The sequence below is a fragment of the Dromiciops gliroides genome, chromosome 2 (assembly GCF_019393635.1).
Source record: "Dromiciops gliroides isolate mDroGli1 chromosome 2, mDroGli1.pri, whole genome shotgun sequence".
Classification (NCBI taxonomy): Eukaryota; Metazoa; Chordata; class Mammalia; order Microbiotheria; family Microbiotheriidae; genus Dromiciops; species Dromiciops gliroides.
This window is the reverse complement of record NC_057862.1, coordinates 576,362,114-576,382,714: the sequence shown is the minus strand read 5'-3', so window position 1 is coordinate 576,382,714 and position 20,601 is coordinate 576,362,114. Positions and strand designations below refer to the sequence as shown.

General features: G+C 38.1%; 1 protein-coding gene across 3 annotated transcripts; it reads right to left on the bottom strand.

The window, feature by feature from the left end:
* Positions 1-213: 213 nt before the first annotated feature.
* On the bottom strand, positions 214-20,312 carry TRMT6 (tRNA methyltransferase 6 non-catalytic subunit). Of its 3 annotated transcripts, XM_043979992.1 has the most exons (11): positions 20,062-20,312; positions 13,342-13,469; positions 12,392-12,501; positions 10,947-11,038; positions 10,771-10,854; positions 10,386-10,510; positions 9,435-9,793; positions 8,368-8,453; positions 6,778-6,880; positions 6,546-6,632; positions 214-2,466 (listed from the first exon to the last, which is right to left on the bottom strand). In XM_043979992.1, exons 1-11 carry the CDS (start codon positions 20,214-20,216, stop codon positions 2,275-2,277), a joined length of 1,521 nt encoding a protein of 506 aa, XP_043835927.1. In that variant the 5' UTR covers positions 20,217-20,312; the 3' UTR covers positions 214-2,274. The 3 variants fall into 3 exon arrangements, with proteins under 3 accessions (XP_043835927.1, XP_043835930.1, XP_043835929.1); XM_043979995.1 differs by lacking the exons at positions 12,392-12,501; positions 13,342-13,469 and having other exon boundaries at positions 20,062-20,187; XM_043979994.1 differs by lacking the exons at positions 12,392-12,501; positions 20,062-20,312.
* Between the last annotated feature and the right edge of the window lie 289 nt (positions 20,313-20,601).

The window sequence follows — 20,601 nt, the reverse complement described above, 5'->3', positions numbered from 1 at the left end:
TGGAAACTAAGGAGGTATCCTCCTATTAGGAAATGGATAGATAAATTATGGTATAGGAATACAAAATATTATTTTGCCATAATAAATGTTAAAATGGAGAGTATCGGGGCAGCTAGGTGGCGCAGTGGATAGAGCACCGGTCCTGGAGTCAGGAGGACCTGAGTTCAAATCCAGCCTCAGACACTTAACACTTACTAGCTGTGTGACCCTGGGCAAGTCACTTAACCCCAATTGCCTCACTTACACACACAAAAAATGGAGAGTATCAAGGAACAATGGGAAGACCTTTATGAACTGAAGCAAAGTGAAGTGAGCAGATCCAAGAGAATTTATACAAGGACATTAGAGAGAGAAAAAAAGAAAAAAAATACTTTGAAAGACTTTAGAACCATGACCAATTAGATGACAAACCATTAATCCTGAGTACTGAAGATGCAACATGGCATTCCCACCTCTTGCCAGAAAAATCATGGACTTAAAATGAAAAAATGAGACAAACTTTTGTACGTGATCAATGTGGAATTATTTTGTTGGACTATACACGTTTGTTATGAATGTTTTATTTTTCATGCTTTTTTATTGTTCAAATGGGGAAGCAGGGACAGCAGTATAAGGGAGGGATAACAAATGATTAGAAAATAAGTAAATAAATAATTTTTAAAAGATAGTCATTATGCACCACACAAGTTACTATAATCTCACCCATCAGATTTATGAACCATGTCTGCAAGTTAACAATAACAATACATTTCAATGGAATTAAGTTCTTTGAGGTCAGGAACAGTATTTTGTTTTTTCTTTGTACCTTTATTACTTCACACAGGATCTTGCACAGAGCAGACAATTAATAAATACTTGTTGGACTGGAATCTCTAACCAGGCCAATGTCTTCTCTGTTCATTCCATGCCATGTTTCACAATGTACTCAGCAGCATTAGAAAAACATAGATTTACTGTATCATTAAGCTAAGTCTCAGTATGAAATGCGTGGGTACAAAAGATCAAAAATGATAAGATGTGTATTTGTTGATAATTATCATTTCCATTATCAGAATACAAAGTACAGATATAGCAGTTTAAATAACTTAAGGCTAATCAAGAATATCCTCTAACTTTTTCCCATGAGAATTTCACAGTAAGAGCATTAATAATAAATTATTAATATTTAAATAAATATTAATAACCATACTGTCAACAAACATATTCAAAAACTCTGAAGACAGATCATCTGTCTTGGGCATAATATGAAAACCTTTCTTCAGTTACAAATGAATAATGAAATCATGGCCAATTTATTAAAAATTTAAAAAATCTAACTACCTAATTATGGTATCTTGACTATCACTGACTACATTAACTTACAGTCATAAAACAGAAGACTCTTTAAAATGTATTGGACTGAGATGGGAAACTAGATGAGTCTAGTTTTATAAATCATTTGAAAAAGTCTCATTATTTTATCGTCACACCTCAAAGTACTGATAACCCATTTGCCCCTTTATAAGAAAGAGATCTCTTATGAAAAAATATGCAAAAAAATTCCTCTCAATTTTAATACTGAGAGAAAACTTAGAGTAGTTTTATTGGAAATGAAGAATTAAAGTCTTTTAAAAATTAACAAAAACTAAATAACCCCACCACAACCCTTCTATATACCATGATAGACGTCAATAAAACAAATATTTACAACTTCAAGTTGTCAAATATTAAAAATAATAAAAACCAATACAATTTTTAAATGTACGTAATACCACTGGAGAAAGATACGAAATATTTGGTACTGCAAATTATATAAAACCTCCCGTGCTGCTTAAACGTTTCTTCCATAAAAATCTTTCAAAACACATTTATATGCATATGAATAGAGTTTTTGATTGGTTAAAACCAAGTTGAGTCCTATATACAAAATGTGTTGGGATTATTTTTCTTACTTTATCTGAATTTTTAAGACACTAATTGACACACAATTTTAAGACACACAAGTGAACATGGTTAAGTCAAACTTAACTCCATTTCATGCCAAAGGGCTTTGGTTTTTTAGGGCACTTTCATGCCGAAGTGGATCCAACACCTTTGTCCATAAAGTGGCTTGGAGGTTTTTTTCCCCCTTCCCAGTTGACAGGTGTTAACTGGGAAAAGCTTCTTTAAAATACACTAACACATCCAGGTTTCCAAGAACGGCTGTGTAAACATGCTCTTGTAGTACCAAGGAGCAACTGGTATTGGCATGTTAAGTATGTGAACTGCTAATTCAAAGACTCCTTGGAAGTAAAATCAAGGTAGATCTTCAAGGGTTGAGTCAGACTCCTGAACTTTTCGTTTTTTAGCCATTGGCTCTTCAGTCTTTTGTAACTCTAATGCACAGGACTCTGATTTTTGTTTATCATTGACAACAGTGATGCCTGAGAGAAGATAACCCCCACCTCCACTCATCATCAGTTTGGGATGACTTCGATCTGGCAGAACCTAACCAAAAGAGAAATGTTAGGTTTTCTAAGCTGACACAATACACAATGCAAATTTAAGATTCAATTGTAACATTGAAAACATTGAATTAAATCAATTGTCATAATGTCCTGAGATGGGGTCCAAAAGGGGTCCATGACACACACAAAAAAGGTTAAGAACCTCTGGCTTAAATCCTGAAGGTTCCCTCTGGTTCTAAAATTTGATGATTCTAAAGAGAAATAGGTGCTTTAAAAGTTTCCAAATGTGCTTTGTTGTTCAGTTGTGTCTGGGACTCTTTGTGACCCCACTTAGGGTTTTCCTGGCAAAAATACTGGCATGGTTTGCCATTTTCTTCTCCAGCTCATTTTACAGATGAGGAAACTGAGGGAAACAGGGTTAAATGAATTGCCCAGCGTCACAAAGGTAATAAGTGCCTGAAGCTGGATTTGAACTCATGAAAATGAGTCTTTCTGACTCTAGGCCTGGTTCTCTATCCACTGTGCCACCCCAGCACAGCAGTCCTCCAAATATGCTTTACTATAGAAAGCAAACTCAAAACTAAAGGTGCTATGTAAACTTCAAAGTACTATGTAAATAAATTATTACTAACATTGAGTCCAACTCAGCAAGCTTGTCACACTCTCATTGAGTACCTTCTATGAAATGTGCAAGGTTCTGGGGATATGAAGACAAAAAAAAAGTGCTTGCCCCATCAGCTTATATTTTACTGGGGATAAGACCATCTGCCCAAATAAGTACAAGAAAATCTGTGAAAGCAGACAGCACTACAGGGGCATGTGAATCTATGGAATGTGAGATAATTTTAATATGGTTACATTTTGTGACAGCAATGGCCAAGTTTTCATGCTTCTATTGATATTAGGCTAAAAACATTTGACCCTAATCAGGTAAAACCAGACTGAGCTGCTTTTCTCACCTTTAGTTGGTTCTCTATTAGATGAGTTGATACCACATGCTCATTTCTGTTGTGTTTTTAAATAAATTATTATTATTATTATTATTATTATTATTATTTAGTGAGGCAATTGGGGTTAAGTGACTTGCCCAGGGTCACACAGCTAATAAGTGTTAAGTGTCTGAGGCCGGATTTGAACTCAGGTACTCCTGACTCCAGAGCTGGTGCTCTATCCACTGTGCCACCTAGCTGCCCCTTAAATAAATTATTTTTAAGAATGTAGAATACTACAAGGAAACGTAAAATGACTGTAAGAGGGGTCACAGTGACTTGACATGGTGAGTGGAAAAAGTTTCAAAGATCATTCAAAACTACAATGAAGTAAAATCAGTCACACCAGAGAGCAAAGGAAAAGATGGTCAAAAATGAAAAACACCAAGAACTGAAAAATTTTTGCTACACAACAGCCTGATTAATACTCAGAAAACAAGTAAAGACTTTCGGGAGGACCTGACCTCTTTACAGTGTTGCAAAAGATTGGAAAAACAGTGATAAGACACATTCTCTCTGCTTTCCTCCCTCTCAAATGCCTAACCTTGGCTATGAAGAAAAAAAAAATGATTGTTATGGACAAATCAATAAAAAGACAGAGTATTACAGATTGAAAAAAAATCCCTTTTACTGATGTTACTTTTTTATTCAAAGCTATACTAAAGCACTCTCAAAAACAATTAGATAAATGTGTACAATCTAACTCTTATCATTAGACATCCATCCCAAAGAGCGTTTTGGGGATGTTTTTATTCTCAGTGAGCCTAGAAATTCATCTTTTTTAAGGGAATGATGAATCCTAACAATATACTAATATAATGAGAGGTAATATTGTTTCAGAAATAAGGAAATTTCTAACTGTAGATAGAATACTGTTCCATCTCTTTATATCATTCCATATGCCACAAAATGTTAAGAAATTTATCAAAGAGGGAGAGCTAAACATACTTCCATGGCATAGGAACCTGTCTGATTTAAATCCCACTGAGAACCTATGGATTACAATCAAGGCTGGACATTGAAAAACGGGCTGTTTGTCAAAGGTTTACAATATGCAAAATGATTGAAAAAGTGGTTTCATAATGAAAGTTTAAAGAATATGAGTAAAAAAATCTCATGAACTCAATGCCAAATCATGTAAAACAAGTGACTACAATAAAAGGACATACTGCATGTTAAAAAGTTTTAATTTTTTTTTTAAAGATGTAAGATTTATTGTATAAGTCAATAAACAATTATTTTATTTTACCCCCATTGATTTGCACAGCCCTATACAGAGCAGGACGAGAAGACAAGACTTTTCATAGGATGTGGTCCCTGAGTTGATTTAAGGAAGCCTTTCAACCCAAGGAGTCTAAGGAGGCAAGTCAAGGGCAGGAGTGCAGCCTGTGAAGAGGGGCAAAGACAGAAGTGGAAGGCCGAGTTCAAAGAACAGCCCATACAGCAGTTTGACTGGACTAGGGTGAAAGTAGGGAGCAATGTGAAATAAATCTGGACAGGGAGTCTAGAACCAGACTGAGAAGTGTTTTGAATGCCATGCTGACGAGTTATATATTTTTTTTGGCTGGGAAATGAGGGTTAAATGACTTGCCCAGGGTCACACAGCTAGTACAAGTCACTTGACTTGTGTGAAGCTGGATTTGAACTCAGGTCCTCCTGAATCCAGGGCCAGCACTTTATCCACTGTACCACCTAGCTGCCCCCTGATGAGTTACATTTTTACCTTAATGACGATAAAGAGTTCTAAGAGGTGTTGGGGGGGAGTAGAGGGGGGAGTGCCACTGGTAAACCTGTCTTTTCAGAAGATTATTTTGGTAGCTTTGTGGAAAATTGATTGTAAGGGCAAGGGGAGGGATACGTGACCAGAAGTAGAGAAATCAGTGAGGGGGCTATTGCAATAGCATGTGCGATACTGTGAGGTGATGAAGGTCTGAAGTTGGATGGTGGCCACAAAACACAGGTGAAAAGGACTGAGGCGAGAAAGAATTAAGGGTCTACTATGTACAAGGTTTCCTATAATAAAAACAAGAGACAGCTGTCTCAAATTCTGGGTAATCTCTGAGTATAGCTTGTATCTACTATTACAAACAAAAACAGTCAAATGTAATTTTTTTAAAAGTTCAAGCAAATTTGGGTCTACGGACACAAAGTCCACAGAAAGCTTCACAAAAACAAATTTTTCATATTTTTAAATGCCTCTTAATTAGTAACTGTCCATTTCCTAAACTGCAGAACTTAATTCAGAAATCTGAATTATTGTGCATTCGACAATGCTTGATCAATCAACTTAGCCAATCAATGTACAAGCACTTATTAAACACTGGATGTGTGTCTGGGGATACAACAACAAAAAAAGAAACAGTTCTTGCTCTCAAGTAGTATGCATTTTATGCAGAGAAACATGTGTATAAGCAAATTTTATACAAAAATTATGTACATATAAATAGAGGTTAAATTTGGGTCAGGAAGGCATGAACAGCTAGTATGATGAGGACAGTCTTCATGTAGAAAGTGATGCTTGAACAGGATTATGAAGGAAGCAAGGGATTCTAAGAGGTGAAGGTGAGGAAGGAGTGTGCCCCAAGAATAGGGGACAGCCAGGACAAAAATGGGGAGGTGGGAAATGAAGTGTAATGTGTGAGGGAAAGCAAGAAGGCAGTTTGGCTGGACTGTAGAATGACGGAAGGGAAGCCTGGTATCATAAGGCTGGAAGGCTTATTGTGAAGGGCTTTAAAAGCCAAATAAAATAGCTTATATTTGATCCAAAAGGTAAGAGGGAGCTACTGAAATTTATTAGGTATGGAAGTGACATAGTTTGACCTTCACTTTTAAAAAATCCCTTTGGTAGCAAGGTGTAGAATGGATTGGAGTGGGGAGTCTTGAGGCAGGGAGAATGATCAAGAGGCTACTGTAATAGTCCAAGTTGAGAGTTGATAACAGCCTGAACTAGGGTGGTAGTCATATGAGTAAAGAAGTCAGATTAAGAAAGGCTTGTAGAGACAGAAGTGACAAGATTTATGTATTTATGACAACACACACACACACACACACACACACACACACACACGTATGTATATATATGTATATATATTTTTTCTTATTTCACAATACAATTTCTTTAAATACATACCTGATAATTTCTGAGCCAGGTTTCTGAGAGCCTGAGATTAATAACTCCTCCTCTTTCTCTTAATTTTGTATAGCACTCTACCAGTGGCTGAAGGATAAATAAGATTCAGTTTAAGTAATATTTTCTGGATAGAAATTCAAGAACAGAATTTAGCAGGCTTTTTCATCATCCCAAACCGTCAGCATTCTATTATTTACTCAGCCACATAGAAAAATCTATGCCAAGGCATTACCTCTTTATAATGACAGTAGATAACAAAAGGTCTTGAAGGAGCAACAAATTCCAGCAAAGAAAGAGCCAGAGGTGTTGGGTGGAATCGACTGGCTATAATTAAACTGAAAAAGGGAAAAAAAATTAGACAAATTATTTTTGTCTTCAAGTAGAATATGCTATTTTGATAAGACTTTAAAATTTTTATATACATTCAATTATATAAACATGAAAAAGAAATCATTCAAGTAGCTTTTTGAAAACTTGAACCAATGGAGTACTCTCCAGGTCTGCCTTTTGTTGCTGTTCAGTCATTTCATTCAGGTCCAACTCTGACCCCAGTTGGGGCAAAGATACTGGAGTGGTTTGCCATCTCCTTCTCCAACTCATTTTACAAATGAGGAACTGAGGCAAAGAGGGTGAAGTGACTTGCCCAGAGTCACAAAGCTATTAAGTGTCTGAGGCTGGATTTGAATTAAGGGAAATTAATCTTCCTGATTCCAAATCCAATGTTCTGTTCACTGCTCCACCTAGCTGTCCTCAAGGGCTGCTACTTTTTCAATATGAAGACTTAGCATCCATTATTGGTATTTGGCAACTGACCATCTTTAAAGGTTTTCTTAGAATCATCTGGAAACCAATTCATCACCATTTAAAATGGCCTTGTAGATGACAAACCTACTTTCCCCCCCAAATATATAGGAGTCTGAAATGTTTACAAGCTTTTTTCTCCATTACCCAAGGTTAGAACACTGATGTACCCAATGAGAATAAGCTTGATTTATCTGCTGTGTTAATATAGTTAGAGATAGTATGCTGTAGTACATTGTGCAGGATCACCTAAGTTCAAATGCTGACTCTGCTCCAGAACAGCTGTGGGTCACTGGACAAGTGATTTACTTTCAAATCCTATAAACTGAAGAAAGTTCCCATCTCTTTTGGCAGAGACGGTTCCACACTGATCCCTACACAATTGAAATCACAAGTCCAGAACCCAAGCTCTGTCTACAGTAATTTGGTGAGAGCCTTATAATTCCTTTTATAATTTGTACTTTAACCTAGGCTGATTTCTTTTAAGTTCAGTCTAACTTCCTTCAGTTTCACAAGGTTACTAATCCTTGCTCCCAATGGGATCACAGGATCATAGACATAGAGCTGAAAGGGGCCTCAGAGGGCATATAAACCACTCTTCATTTTAGTGATGAGGATTACTAACACCTAAAGACTTTAAGTGACTTGCCCAAGGTGTCACATCCAGTAAGTGGCAGAGCTAGGGTTTGAACCAAGGTGCTCTTTGCACAGCACCACTCTTTCTACTCATCCACTAGGACCAAAGTGGAACAGTCAAGAGAAAGAAAAAGTAGACAAAGTAGAACCAGACTGCTAAGTAATCAATTGAGAGCAGTTTAAATTTTCTTCTGGCCAAAGTAACTAGTTCAAAGCAAATAAATTAGCAATAACAATGATGAGCACATGGCAGGATGATTAGAATAACATTTTTTAAAAAACAAAACTATATAAGGAGCCATTTTTTTTTTCTGGAACTTGAATAGTTTAGTGCTTAAAGTAAACAAGAGATGTGTACACAACAAGTGATATTACCCACACTCACCCATCTGCATTTCTTTCATTCAAGAGAGCAGCAGCTTCTATCTGTCTTTTCTTCTGTTGTTCTTGTTTTCTTTGAAGTTCTTGAATCTAAAAAAAGAAATTAACTCAATCAACTGTGCTGATTGAGACACTTTAATGGACCTTCAATCTGCTTCAGCATCATTTTAACTTTCTCTGCCAATTCAAGGCAGGCAGACCACAATAGTAGGAAGATGTAATTTAGGAAGCAGTTACAAAAATATTAAGGTATAGCATAGTAGATACCCTAATAACTGATAGTTATGTCAACAAACATTTTTTTAAAGCACCTACTATGTGCCAGGCACTATGCTAAACTACTTAGAGGTCATAGAGCATACATCTAGAGCTAGAAAACATCAATTCAGACCCCTTCATTTTAAAGAATCTTTTTTGTGGGGAGGGGATAAGGCAATTGGGGTTAAGTAACTTGCACAGGGTCACACAGCTAGTAATTGTCAAGTGTCTGAGGCAGAATTTGAACTCAGGTCCTCCTGAATCCAGGGCTGGTGCTCTATCCACTGAGCCACCTAGCTGCCCCAGGACCCCTTCATTTTAATTAGAAACACTGACATTTGTATAGCTCTTTATAGTTTGAAAAGTGTTTTACATACATTATTTCAACTGATCCTTACAACAACTCTGTGATATAGGTTATTATCTTCATTTTACTGATAAGGAAACTGAAACTAAAGAGGTGACTTGTTCATTACCACATGGTTACTAAGTGTCAGATGTGAACCCAGATCTCTCTTGACTTCAAGCCCATTACTCTTTTTACTAGACCAAACTAACTCTCTGGATGAGGAAACTGAGGGCCAGTGAAATGAAGCGAGCTGCCCAAGGTCCCATAGGTAGAAAGCAGAAGGGAAGATTCAAATCTAGGTCCATTGATTCCACATCTAATGGATGTGGGGTTTTCTCCATTATATCATAGAATTCTCTTATTTTAAAAAAAAATGTTTTCTCCAATAATTGACACTTATGATTTCAAGGAAGGAATAGGAAAATCGAAGGGAAACATCATGAGAAGGTGGGAGGAACCCTTACATAGTCTTTTTTACTTCCTCTTTCTTTGTGCTCCTTGTATTCTGGCTCTTGAGAAATAACTTCCATTGTTTCTTGTTGAGGGTGGTTGTTTTCTATAACTTCAACGATGTTTTCTTCCATCTCCTTTGGAGAAGTCTGTAGTTCATCAAGAAGAGTGCCATTGTTTTCTTCTACTGAAATACTGTCTTTGGATTCCAAAGGCAAAGCTTTGGAAGAAAATGTTCCATTTAGAAGACTGTTCACTTTGCCAAGGGGAAATTCAAAAAGACTACTAAAGAAAGATTTTGGAAATCCAAAACAAGTTGTTGCTGCTCGAACAGGACCACCTCCAGGGTACATCTGAATGATTGATCCAAAACCTGAAAGAAAACATCTTTAATATTGTAAAAAAATACAAAGGTGCGGTAATCCACTGAGAGTTCCTATATGTGTGTGTATGTATATATGTATATGTATATATTCCAATATATTATCTATTTCTATATATTATATTCATATATATGTATGTGTATGTGTGTGTATATATACATATATATATATATATATAAATACAATAAAACAGGAAAAAGAATGCCAAGTTTCCCCCACCGCTCATTTTTTAAACAAAGAAATTTTATTGAATGATCTCAACTTGAAAACATAAGCTTATTTGGCCTTGGCAATAAAAAAGTGCTCACTCCATAGTTCCTCCCAAAGAGTTTTTAGGAGTTTACTTTCATAGAGAGCTTCAAACAGGGTAGAACTAAATTTGGTATCATGTTAAATCATTCTGCCTCAGGGAAGAAAAGGACACAGTGGCTAAATTTCTGATTCCAAGTATGAATCCACAAACATTTCCAACAATATTTTGAAATTAAGGAGCATATGGTGCTCAGACCTGCTGCCAAAACAATTCAACATGGTTAGTCTTAAACCCAAGTGTAAACTGCTAGAAATCTGGAACTTTCTTACCCCCCATCCGCTCCATTACAGCACCCAGCACCAAGCCTGCACAAGTTTCCATTACAATCATTTTATTTCCAGCATGGATATTTCCCAAAGTCAACATCTGGGCCAGTGTATCATATCGCATGTAGCTAAGGAGAAAAGAATGATTCCATTACTGTTACTCACATTTCAAAAAAATATATATATTTTTTGCTCTATCATATAACATATAGCTAATGGGCCACTAATTATTTTTGAAGTAACAAAAGAACTCAGAACTCATGAAGTGATAGTGTACTTTGTGCAACATGAACAAGTTCCCAAGTTTACTCAAAATCGTGACTTTATTACAATAAACTACTTCTTCCCATTCCCTACATTTTCCACTTTTAAGGGAAATATGGCTTACTTAATTTTTCCAGGTTCTCTTGCATAATACATAATTGAAAGAATACGGGTAGATGGCTTCACAACAGTAATGATTGCTTCATATCTAAAGATAAAACACACAAAAAACTCCTATTGTAGAGAATACATTTTGAGCCTAACTTATTTCTACTTGCAACTTTCTAATACAATTCTTACTTTTTCTTCTTCTTCTTTATATATTTATCCTGGGCAAATTCTGTCTTATCTCGGAATGTTGTACTATTTTCAATTAACTGCTGAACAATTTCCTATAAGAAAAGTTAAGAGTTATTCCATATCGTACACCAAACAGTTGAAATTATTAGACAAAGGAAGAAGTGTTTTAGTACACTTACAAAGGTCTAATTCTGGATCATCTCACTTCATAAAAACCAAAATATTAATTCAATTTGATTCAACAAACATGTATTAAGCACCAACAACGTACAAAACACTGTGCTAGATGTCAGAAATACAAAGACATAAACTACATCGTACAAAAGCCTCACAAAGCTGGGGAAACTACAATATGTACACAGAGATAAGCAATTAGAAGATGATTTAAAGAGAGAGAGAACATTAATAAATCACAAGGGAGATAAGGATACCAGGGAAAGCTTCATGAAGGAGGCAACATCTGAACTGATCCTTTAAGAAGCAAAGATGAAAAGGGAGCACAATCCAAGCAAGGTGGATGATGGTCTATACAAATACACAGATGTGAAAGTTGGAAAACTGAGTTTAGGGAACAGTTTGGCTGAAACATAAGTGTGCACGAGGGGGAATAATGGGAAATGTGGTTGGAAATAAACTGAGGATGGTATTCAACAGGCAGAGAAGTTCATATTTTATTCTAAAGAAGACAGGAAACTACTGACAGCTTTTGAGCAAAGGAACAACATGGTCAGACCCGTACCTTAGAAAGAACAAAGTAGAAGTAAGGGGAACCATTTAAAAGCTACTAAAATAGTCCAGGTAAATGGATAAAAAGAAATGGATGCAAAGGATACTGCAGAGGTAGAAAAGACAAGACTTGGCAGCTGAGTATAGGAGTAAAGGAGAAGAAAAAGTCAAAGATGATCATGAGGTTATGAATCTGGGTGACTGGAAAGACAGTGATGTCCTGAACAAAAAAGGGGAAATGTCTGGAAGAGGAGTGGGTTTGGAAAGATAGAGAATGAGTTCTCTTTCAGCCATGTTGAATCTGAGATGCCAATGGGATAGACAGGTGGAGATGTCCAGCAGGCAGTTGACAATGTGACTGGCATTCAGGGAAGACGTATGTAGATTTGGGTTTCATCTATGTAAAAGTAATCATTTAATTCATGGAAGAAGTTTAAATTACTAAGGAAAAAAACGCCAGAAAAAGGAGAGAAAGAGGGCCAAGGATAGATTCATGCCAGGGAGTATGGGGGTCAATAATAATAATGAAACAAACATTTAAGTTTTCCACAGGAGAAAAGAGCTCTCTCTGGTATTTTTAACTGAAGGCATTTCTTTACATTGTTTATTATAGAAGAGGTAATAACAACAGTGTTTACACTTCGCCTGAAGTTGTGTGCCTTAATTCACTAAAAGCCAAGCAAATCCCTAAGTATATCTGGGCAAACTCTCAATATTACCTCTCCTTTAATGCCCTTGTCCTTCAAAGCTTTTATGTCATCTTGAGTAAGTTTCTGAGACTTTCCATCATCAACTATATTTCGATTATCAATACCAGCTTCTTTAGTTTCTAAAGGAAAGAGATTGATTCATTATATTCTTGTCCTAAAGTAACATTATAAACTTTTAATTCATAGGACAAATTTTTCACATTTAAGGTTGCTTTTAAAAAACTTGACCTATGATTTCAATCAGGACAGGTGAAGAATTTCCTCACCTATGCAGATAAGCACCTTCTCTGCAACTTGTAATCTCAAGAGTTGCCTGAACCATTGAGAGCTTAAGTGACTTGCCTAGGGTCACATAACCAGTATGTGTTGAAGATGAGACTTGATGTCAGAACTTCCTGACTATGAGGCTATCTCTTTGCTCTATACCACAATGTCTCTAAAATATAATGCTTATGAGATTAAATTATAATACATAAAAAACTACTTTTTAAAACATATTGATAAAAGTTACTTATTTCTTCACACAAATTAGAACAGTAACAATAAAAGATGGATTGGGCTTTAAAGATAGTTTAGGTCTTCTTGGCTCAAGGTCCAGTCTTCTATCCATTTCATGAGTTCAACAGATCAAACTGCCTCTTATAGATGCATCTTATAGATGCAGCTGGGGGAGGGTTTGTGTTATGTGTGAAGTTATTTACCCAAGGTTATACAGCTAGTTAGTGGAAAGGCTGGGACTAGAATCTAAATCTGCCACACAATTCAGCATTATTGATACTACACTAAGCTGAAGTTCTTAAATTACAATCCCAAACTAATCTGGAATTTCTTAAAATAGAATTTTAGAAGTAAAGGTAAATGGAAATGGAAGATTCTTCAAAAAACCTCTGATTTATAGGGTCTTCTTGACCTTTGTAAGTTGAAGTAACTATTTTCCATACCTGAAAAATAAGACATACCTGAAGAGATCTCTTCCATCATCTTCTTGGGTTGAAGGTTCCCACCACTAGATACTTCAAATGTAGTTCCATAACTATGTCCAATGACATTATCCAGAAAAAACCACTGTTTCTCAAAAGTAACTTTTCTGAAAGAGATTAAAAAGTAGGCAGTTGATCAAATAACCTAATCCTAGTATTATAAAGCTAGGGCTAGAAGAGACCTAGGAGGCCAACCCCTTCACTTTACAGATGAGGAAATTGAGGCTCAAGGAGATTAAGAGATTTGTCTAAGGAAACCTAAGTAGTAAATAACAGATGTGGGATATTAGCCTAGGTCCTCAGACTTCAGAGCAAGTGTTCTTTCCATTATATCACTATGAAATGTGAAAAGGACAATTCTAGACAATTTTACAATTCTTTTCTTTCAAATGGTTCCTATGAACAAAATCCAGCAAAATCATCCCTGTATGCAAAGGGCAATCAAAATTGGGAGATACCCCCACAAAACCTGAGGGAGGGGTTGGATAGGGAAAAGAAGATATTGAAAAATGAAGTACATGATGAAGGGTTTGAATAAGCAAACAATATTATTATATTACATAAAAATATCAGATCTTTGTAAAAATAAAATGAAGCAAGAACAGAAAGTCTGAGTTGAGGTTGACTGGAGACGAAAAAGTACAATCTGTTTGTTTAAAATAACATTTATTCTTCTGGAATCACAGAAGTAGAAATAACTTTATGAAATTATATAGTCTAACCTCTTCCCTTCAGGCAGTAACTATCTAAACCATCCACTATAGGCATATTTATAAAGATCACTGCTCCTTTACAAATTTGAGAAATGAGTCTGACAATGATTTTGCTTGCCACTTAATGTAAAAATTTAGAAATCTTCATATATAGCTCTACGATATAAGTTTATACAAATGGAAGTTCTTCAGATGAAGCAGCTAAGGATAGAATAGAAGCTCCTGGAATGTTTCACTTTTTCATCTTTGTATCCTCAGTCCCTGGCCCAGTTCCTGACACATAGCAAACACTTGATAAATGCTTGTTGATTGACTGATTTTTTAGTTTCAAGGAAAGACTTAACATTCAAGCTCTTTAAGGGCAGGGAGTTTTTCTGTTTTTGCCTTCCTCCTTAACACTGAATATAGGGACCTCACTGACTGAGTGAGGAGATGTAGGATTATAGGCATACCTCATCTTATTGTACTTTTGAGATACTGTGATAGTTTTTTTGCCTTTTTAAAAAAACACACACACAAATGGAAGGTTTGTGTCAATCCCACATCAAACAAGTTCACTGGTGCCATTTTTCTGATAGATATGCTTTGTAGTGTGTCTCTATGTTACGCTGTAGTACTTCTCACCATATTCAAATTTTTTTGTTGTGTGAACAAATATTTGTAAGTCACTTTGCCAATCTCTTTTAGGTGCTAATTATTATAATTTTAATGGTTAAACAAACATTTCTTGGGAATGTGATGAAAGACATTTTCAGGCATGGGTGGTATTAGCTGGCTTCTAAGAAGGTCCTTTCCAACTTAAAAAGATTCAAAGTCCAAACAAATGTGTTCTCACGTCTCAATATTTGTCCTAGTTCTAACCTGAAAGAATCTGGCCAAGAATGGAATGATTCTTCAGCTTCAACTCTTGGAGTTTTAGGGAATAGTTTTGCTCATAAGCTACAGTCACTATGGAAGGATCTCCAGCTCTGTCAAGAAAAGAAGACAAAAGACCAGGGGACAGAAGAAGAGAGAGAAGGAAATCACTCCAGTCATCAATCCCATAATTATTATCCATCTGTGGTTCTACATGGGCCTTCCCACCAATGTCAAATCCCTGAGTCAGCCTGGTTCCCATTTCCCTCCTTCTGCTATGACTCTTTCTTACTCTGGGGTTTCTCACCACTCAGATTATCTGTTAGGGGAACACATTTCCATTTCTCCCATTTCCCTCTGACATACAAAACACAGCCCATCTTTAGGTTTTAGAAGGATCTAACAAAAAACTGGGATTCAAAACAAGAAAAGGGGAAGTTACCAAATGACAATGTTGTAAAAGTCAATGATATTAAGTATCTCTGATCTTATTACTCTCTCCTTGGGTCTTATCTCCAAGAGTTGTCTTCACTTAAAAGTTTCAATACTTCTTTTATTCTAAATCAGGTACTTCTATTTACTTTCTTCCACTGACCAGGTACCAAGAGAGCTTCCTTTTCAGAACTCAGATCCTAGGCTGGACCAATATATATTAAATAACAGCCTAGGGGGCAGCTAGGTGGCGCAGTGGATAAAGCACGGGCCCTGGAGTCAGGAGTACCTGAGTTCAAATCTGGCCTCCAGTCACTTAACACTTACTAGCTGTGTGATGACCCTGGGCAAGTCACTTAACCACAACTGCCTCACTAAAAAAATAATAAAATAAAATAATAATAATAACAATAACCTATTGGCCACACCCTGACAACTATAGATTCATTTACATTTCAAGGAAAATCATAGTAACTTGGCTGGTATCTCAATATTAAAAGTCCTTCAGCTTCTGGAATGAAAGTCAAAGGTTGATTCTTTAAGTTCCTATAAGTACAAGGCACCTTACCAGGCCCTGTAGAAGATAAAATCTGGCCCTTAAAAGGCTAGGAAGACAAATCATGTATAAAATGTCAGGGGAGTTAATTTGTTGTGTTTTGTTTTGTTGCACAGGATATGTGATTTCTTTGGTTTAGAAACTCCTACCAATGTACGAATTTTAATGTTCCACAAACCACTATCAAGTATATTACACCCAATTCAAGTATTTATTAAAAATCCACTGTGTATAGAACATGAAGTTAATTTTAGGGGAGAAAAAGATAAAACCGGATTCCTGCCCTCATATAGCTTACAATCTAATAAGATATGGAAACTAGTGAATGAGAAAGGTGCAAAACAATGTGCTATATGAAGTCAAAGAGCAGAGGGAATCTGTGGGGAGAGAAGGCAAGGAAGGGACACATCCCAAATATAAAGAAAAATAATCTGAGCAAACGGAATTACAATAAGTTTTCTTAAAGGCTGATTCATTTCCTACTTGTTTGAACAATCCTCATTCTCCTAGGCAGGATTACTATCCATGTTCCACACCCTACATGGGGGTGTACCCCATAGCTTTTTCTTGGATGCTCTTTTTTTTTTCTGTGATCTCATTAGTTTCCACTATGAAGATGACTCCTAGATCTATTTATACTTAACCATATTTTCTTTCATGAACTCCAAAACTATCACCAACTGCCTACTGGAATTCCCAACTAGATCTCCCATGAGCATCTCAAAAACAGAATACTCTAGCTTCTCCTATAAACTGAGTCTTTCCTCTCAAATACTCAAATGGCTCTGGGATCTCATCACTTTGGAAGTTCCCATCAATAATATAGAGCAAAACCCACCTATAATTATTCTATGCAACTCTTGTCCAAGTATTCCTATATATTCCACATGTATAAAAGTCTTCCTCACTTCCTTCTGACAACACAAGCTTAACAGCAGAGCAATCTAGCTGTATACCTGTCATCATTATTCTTGTAACATGAGCAAGCTATCTTGTCTTCCCACCATACACTTCCTTGAACATGTCTTTTATTCCAGTCCGAGTTCTTTGTCACTTATATGTCGCAGTCTGCTCAAAACCACCATGAATCTCTCCATTGTCCTTTGTGTTGTTATTTCTAATTCTACTGAGGCAGTTGTTTTCAGTGTCATGCTGCCATATAGCAACACTGGTAGAACGGTAACATCATAAGATAGCCTGTGCTTTAATGAGAAACCTGGGGAGCCTCACAACTTTCTGAAGGTGATCTAGCCCTCTCTCCTTCTCTTACCACATAAGCTTGACCTCTATTCAAAAAAATTAATGACTCCCACTTCTGCTACTTATTATCTGTGTGGCTTTGGGTATGTTGCTTGATCTTTCTGGGTCTCAAGTTTCTTCACTTACATAACAAAGAAATTGCACTTTTTGTATCATGGACTCCTTTTCGGTCTAATCCTGGACTACATAAATGGTCTCTGTCCACTCCAATCCACCCTCCATTCAGCAACTAAAGTGACTTTCCTAAAGCTTGAGTCTGACCACATCACTGCACTACTCAATAAACTCCAGAGCCTCCCTGTCACCTCCAGGAACAAAAATAAAAGCCCCTATTTAGTGTTCAAAGTCCTTCATAACCCAGCACCTCCCTCCACCTTTCCAGACTTATGACACTGGTCCTACATACTTTCTGATCCAGTGACCCTGGCCTTTTGGCTGCTCCTCAAACTAAACACTATCTCTTGGCTCCAAGCATTTTCGTTGTTTGTTTTGTTTTTTGCAGGGCAATGGGGGTTAAGTGACTTGCCCAGGGTCACACAGCTAGTAAGTGTCAAGTGTCTGAGGCCGGATTTGAACTCAGGTACTCCTGAATCCAGGGCCGGTGCTCTATCCACTGCGCCACCTAGCTGCCCCTGCTCCAAGCATTTTCAATGATTGTCCCCCAGGTCTGAAATGTTCCTCCTCCTCATTTCCAATTACTGGTTTCCTTCAAGTTCCAGCTAAAATCCCATCTTCTATAGGAAACCTTTCCCAATCCCTCTTAATTCTACTGTTTTCTCCCATTGGTTATTTCCTATTTTATACAACTTGCGTGTATACAGGTGTTTACTTATAGAATATAAGGTCCTGAAGGGCAGGGACTGTCTCCTAGACTCCTTCAAGGCTCACCTCAAATGGAACTGTCCATAAGAGGCCTTTCTGTATATCCTCAGTTGTTAGTGCCCTTCCACTAAGTTTTTATTTATTTATTATTCATATATTTAGCATTTTCATGGCTGTGCACATGTTGTTTCCACATCCTCCCCACTCCCCAAGTTGAATACAGGCTCCTTAGAGTAGGGGAGATTTCATTTTTATCTCTGAATCCCAATTGCCTAGTAAAGTGCCTGGGATATGATAGTTGCTTAATAAATGTTTGCTGAATTAAACTGATCTCAGGCGCCATCCCCTCCATGAAGTTATGTCTGAAGTTCAGAAGAAAGACAAGAGTGTTTCCCTCACTGGAGTACTTAAGTCAGAGACTAAACAGTAATCTGACAGCAATGTTGTAGAAATGATTCTTGGTCAGGCTGAACATGTTGGCTTCTCAGATCCCTTTCACATCTCAAATTGAATATGACTGATTTATGAGTCTTCTACAAAGAAGTTATATTTGAAGCTGAAGAAATTAATGCAATTGCCTAAGAAGAAAGTGTAGAGAGAGAAGTTGACCAGGGGAACATCCACCTTACGGGACAAGGAAGAGGATGAAGAGGCAGCAAGATAAACACCTGAAACGAAAAGGAAGATTCAAAGACTCTCAGAAATGAAAAGGACATGAAAAGCTATCTAAGTTAACCCATAAATGAACAAGAATCTCCTCTAAAACATACATACACACATACATACAGTCAGTCGTCAAGTCTTTGAAGTCGTTCAACCAGTGACACCCCACAGCCCATGCTACTTTTGTATAGCTTAATTGTTAAGATGTTTCTTTTCATATTTATTCTGAATTTAAATTTGCCTCTCTATAGCTTTCTACTCCCCACTTCTCCTTAAAAGTCATATGGTCCAATCCTCTCATTTGATAAATGAGAACACTTTGAAGTCAAGAGCAGAAAAATTATCTGCCCAAGTTCCCACATGGAGATGGGGTTTGAACCCAGGTTCTCTGACTCCAAACCAACATCTCTTTTCACTATGAACTTGAAGGCCCATTCGATAAGTGATGACAAATTTATGGTGGACCCAATCAAACAAGTGTGACTTCCTGCAGTGCTGTTCTGTAGCACCAGAGGAGACAGGTGGTGGGGGTAATGCAGGGCTGAAGTCTATCCGGGTATGAGTGACAGCAGGTCAAGAGGGCAAATGACTGGAGAGTAGAAAACAGTGAATAGTTGACCTGGTTAACTAGAGTGAAAAGTGGAAAGGGAAGGAACTGAATGAATGAATGAATGAAAAAGAATTGATTAAGCTCAAAGTATCAAACAAGCCCTGTGAAAGAGCAGATTTGACTGCCTGAGAGAGCAAAGAACGGGAGGGGCTGAAGTCCAAGTGAGGATGAAGAACAGGAAGAGTGAAGCCAGGAGCAGAAAGCAGGGCGGGAGGTTGTGCTCAGAGGAATTTCAGAGTTCTCAATCATCCAAGTGGAACACTCAGAGATGACAGGGAGAAGAAAGGTGGGAATCCCCGCGTGCAGCTGGGATAGAGTGAAGGTATAAGTCGCTGGAGTTGTGGAAGTGGATGAAGCAGGAGGGCAAAGTGTTTGGGGTGGATATCAGCGTAAACTGAAGTCCCCAAGCACAGGATCAGCGTAGAGGCGGGAGGAAGACAGAGCTCGGTACCGAGCTCTTGCAGTAAGGAAGGTGTCCAGGTGGCCGGCAGATAACGCATCACCTCCTCCCTTCCCCCTCCCCAGCCCACCGTTTGGAGGGAGTCTCACGGCTGGACAGCGTGAGCCTCCAAGGAGGCAGGGCTGCTGAGTGATGGCGGCGATGGGCAAAGGCCACATGCCTACCACTTCTGTGTGTGATGCAAGAGCAAGGGTGCATCTAGTCTTAGATCGGGCGGCCAGAGAGGAGGAGGAGGCCGGGCCTTCTGGGGGAAGACCCCGAAAAGAAGGTGCCGGAGTTCTCTTTTCCCCTCTTCCTCCTCCCTAGCTCAGGGGGGACCTTTACTCACTTTCTTCGCTGCACCTGCACGGCTTTGAACACGTCCTCTCTCTTCAGCACCACAAAGTCCCCATCACGAATGAGGTGGTCTTGCTGGCGAGGCGGCTCCGTGCTGTTCTCCATGACTCCTCCTCCAGCCGGCCCCTCTCCTTTCACTCCTTCCATCAGACCTCAGGATCCCCGATGCCCAGACCCAACCGCGCCGCCAGTTCTCCAAGACAAGCCTAGAGCACGCCGCTTCCGCTTTCCGTCCAGGTTGGTTCAGCCCCCTTCCAACTTCCTCCTGATTGAGTCTCCGATTGGCTCCAATTTGTTCTATTCCCTCCCCTTCCTTAGCCGGTTCGGTTGGGCGGAAGTGCGTCATTCCGGCGCGAAAAAAGAACCCCGGGCCGAAGGAGGCGGCTTGGAAACTAGTAGGGTTCACGGTTGTCTTTTGTCATCCTCCTGGCTCGAGCTCCAGGTCTTGGACTGCGCCTCTCCCTCCCTGGCGGTCACTTCCTGCAGCGCCGGAGAGGCCCGGTTCGAGTTTTCTGTGGTCTTTCCGCGGTCC